The sequence below is a fragment of the Plasmodium relictum genome (assembly GCF_900005765.1).
Source record: "Plasmodium relictum strain SGS1 genome assembly, contig: PRELSG_00_v1_432, whole genome shotgun sequence".
NCBI lineage: Eukaryota > Apicomplexa > Aconoidasida > Haemosporida > Plasmodiidae > Plasmodium > Plasmodium relictum.
This window is the reverse complement of record NW_021628666.1, coordinates 1,504-5,559: the sequence shown is the minus strand read 5'-3', so window position 1 is coordinate 5,559 and position 4,056 is coordinate 1,504. Positions and strand designations below refer to the sequence as shown.

General features: G+C 17.6%; 1 protein-coding gene across 1 annotated transcript; it reads right to left on the bottom strand.

Moving 5' to 3' along the window:
* Positions 1-425: 425 nt before the first annotated feature.
* Positions 426-1,220, bottom strand: PRELSG_0029100 (fam-h protein; the record flags this gene model as incomplete). The annotated part of the gene is made up of 2 exons (XM_028675956.1): positions 426-899; positions 1,017-1,220. The coding sequence occupies 2 exons, from the start codon at positions 1,218-1,220 to the stop codon at positions 426-428; spliced, it is 678 nt and encodes a 225-aa protein (XP_028531188.1).
* Between the last annotated feature and the right edge of the window lie 2,836 nt (positions 1,221-4,056).

Genomic DNA, 4,056 nt, shown 5'->3' with positions numbered 1-4,056 from the left:
AAAATAAGTAAAAATACATTTTTTTTTATATTTGATTTTTATGTTTTAAAAAAAAACATTTAAATAATTCTAAATTAAATTGTTCATTTGCTGTAATTAAATCACTTTACATAATTATAATTTGAAAGAGGATATATGTTTATTTCAACAAAAATATAATATACATTTGTTAAAATAAATAAATGCCTCTGAGGCAATAAAAGTTAATCAAATTTATATTATTAATATAGACTTATATTTAAGGTAAGAAAAGCATAATACAATAGATAAGTATAATTATTCATACATACTCTATTAATTTGTGTATTCAATACTCTAACAATATCCATGAATGAGCAATTAATAAATCAAAGCTATAGTATGCTTAAGATACTTTTAGTCATATTTTCTTTTTAATGCGTAATAGTTTTAATTAGGAATAAGATTTAGAATTTATTTTTATATTTTATTTCAATTCTCTCATATATTAAAATAGTTGAAACTATTAAAAAAGATGAAGCAAATAAAAAAAGTTCGATTTCTTGTATTCCAGTAAAAGTGAACATACCTACTAAATAAGATGAAAATGAAGACAATGATAAGAGAATAGAAAGAAGTAAGGAAGCTAGTTTTAAATTATTTTTGCATTTATACAAGATTCCCCTATTAAATTTTTCCTTTTTATTTTTCTCTTTTGTCTCTATTTCACATTCTGGTTCTACATTCATATTTTGCTCTATTTCATTTTGCTCATTTCTTTGTTCTAAATTTATTGTCATCATATCTTTTTGGTTGTAGCACTGTGAAGAACCTTCTTTTTGTTTTATTGCACAATCATTTTCTGCTAATGATCTTTTAGCTACTAAATTTAATGTATTATTTAATTTATTTTTATAATTCCATGATTTACAAGAATCCCACTAAAATATCAAAAAAATATTTGGTGTATAAAAAAAAATATTTTTTTTTACTAATATAATTTTGAAAAAAAAATAGAAAAAAAAAGAATATATTTTGAAGTACTATTATTATCCTACATTATTAGAACATTGTAATATCCAAATTGAAAGGGTAAATATAAAAAAATTTATAAGAAAATATAATATATTTTTCTTCTCCCTTTTACAATATATTTCTAATGTTGAAATATGTGTGCCATTAAAACCTTTAGTTACATGGGAATAATATCTGGGATGTATCCTAAAATTGGGAATAAGAATAATATTATTTTTCCTGTTCATTTTTTTTTTTTAATTAAATTATATTCTTAAATTAAAAATAAATTTTTATTTATAGATTTTTTTTATGTTTGAGATGACTAAACCAATTGAATTTAAAAAATAACTTTTTAAATTTGAAATGAAAAAAAATACATTTTTTTCTTTTAATGTAACGAAAAAAAAAAAAATTTTTAAATTTATATATATAATTATGAATTATATTAATATATAACAGAGCACAAAAAGATCACAGCAAAATATTTTAAAGATGATATTAACATTGCTTAAAGTGTTTATTTTATGTTATTTTATTATCACTACGTATTAGAGCATGCATAATTGTGTTAATTTAAAACTTAATATATATTCAAATTGATTAAAATTTTTGTAATCATCGTAATAAACTAGTATCTTTATTTATATTAAATTTTATTTTATGTGAATCTATTTTCTTTTTTAGTTATAATTTATTTTTTTTTATTATAATAATATACATAAATATTTATTAGTAAGCATTATTAATCCCTTTATTTTTATTGAAATATTATCATTTTCTTTTCAAAAAATACATATATGCATGTGCCCAATTTCATATTTAATTATAATTTTTCTTCATAGTTAAAATGACAATACATAATAAATTCATTATGTTATTATTAAAAGAAAATTAAAATAATTATTGATTACATCATTAATATGTATTCTATAGTACATATCTTTTTTTTAATTATTATTATGAAATTAGAGTTATTGCTATTTTTTTAATTTTTGTAAATGAATACATTTTTATTATTTTTTTGTTAATTTTTTTCATCTTTTTTTTTTTCTTAGGCATTTTTAGTATTATATAACTTTTATATAAAAAAATTACTGCATGCACAAATTTTTAATTCACTTTATTTCTTTCTATAATTAAACATTAATTTACTACACATTATTATAGTGTTAATTTATAATAGAAATAAAATTATTATCGAATAAATTGATCAAAAAAAAAAAAAAAAAATATCATAAATTATGTTATCTTTAGAATTTACATGATATAATATATCTTAAAAATCTACGGAATTATTATCAAACATTTATGATTTAAATTATAAAGTAATTATCCTTATATTTTCTGTTTTTCTTTCTATTATTATCAGAATTAATAATATATACACATATCATATTAAGCATAAAATACAATTTAAAATAATTAGCATCATCTGACTCATTAATATTATTCTTAATTTATTCTTTATTTGTAAATTTTTTTATTTTTCATCTATTTTTTATTTTACAGAAAACATAAAATTATTACTTGAAATTTTTGTTTTAAAGAATTTATTAAAAAATATATTTAATTGTTAATGATAAATATTTAATATGTACATGGTCAAAACTTGTAAGTAAATTCTATTCTAATAATATTAATATATAACATTCTTATAAATGTTTTAAATGAAAAATTAAACTATATATTTTGAAGTATTTTTTATTTATAAATATTTTAACATTTATTATTTTTTATATTGGGTTTTAAAATTTAAATTATTTAATTTATTTTTCCTTTAAGTTATTAATATTAGTTAATGATTTATTAATTGGCTGTTTAATGACTTTACTAGAGTATTAATCAAACAGATTAATAAAGAGCATGTATAACTAAGTATACTCATATATATATATATATAATGTTTTCTTATGATACATAATATTTAATAAGAATTAAATATTACTGTATCTTTTAATAGACTTATTAACTGTTATAAATGAGTTTTTATTTACAAAGAATCAATTTATTCTTTTAATTAAAAGCATACGTACAATTTATAACAATTAAAAAAATTCAATACTCTAATTTATTCAATGTCATTTTTTTTAAATATATACATTGAATATACATAAACATTACACTTGCTGTTTCAAGTTTTTCATATATCAAAAAAAAAATTAATTCTCTTTTTAATTCTTACTAAATGTTAATTGACGATCCCCAAAAAAAAAAAAAAAAAAATGATTTTAATTTTTTTTTTTTTTTTTTTAACTAATGTCAGTGCATGGCTAACTTGTACATACACGACTAGTAACTTAGATTAGTATATTACAAAAGGTTAATAACATATTTTATTAACCATACTTCACCACTTAGGGGAAGCAATGATATTATATTTTGCTCTCATTGGCTTTTTTTATAACTTCTAACTCATTTTATATTTCTTTATCAATTTTTATATCCTTATTGCTCAAATCTTCTAATTTTGAAAAGTTATTTCTATCACAGATATCGAAATAATATTTCGGTTTTAATATATTTGTAATACTTAATTTTCTCTTACAAGGATCAGTTACTTGTATTAGATTTCTCATCTGTTTTTCATATATTTCATTAGTCTTATTGTTTAATAGTTTTATCTTTGACAAAGGAATCCGTATTTCTTTTCCTCTTGATTTATTAATTTCCCGCTTAATGACTTTGCTAGAGTATTAGGCAAACAAATTAATAAAGAGCGTGTATAAACTAAGTATACATTTATATATATATATATATATATATATATATATATATATATATATATATAATGTTTTCTTATAATGCATAATATCTAATAAGAATTAAATATCACTGCATCTTTTAATAGACTTATTAACTGTTATAAATGAGTTTTTATTTACAAAAAATTAATATCTTCTTTTAATTAAAAATATACAAACAATTTATAGCAATTAATAAAGTCAAAACTTCAATTTATTTAATGTTATTTTTTTTTAAATATATACATTGAATATAACATAAACATTATAAGTTTTATATCTTAAGTTTTTTTTTTAAGTAAAAACTAATTCTTTATTTAATTCGAAAACTAACGTCCAA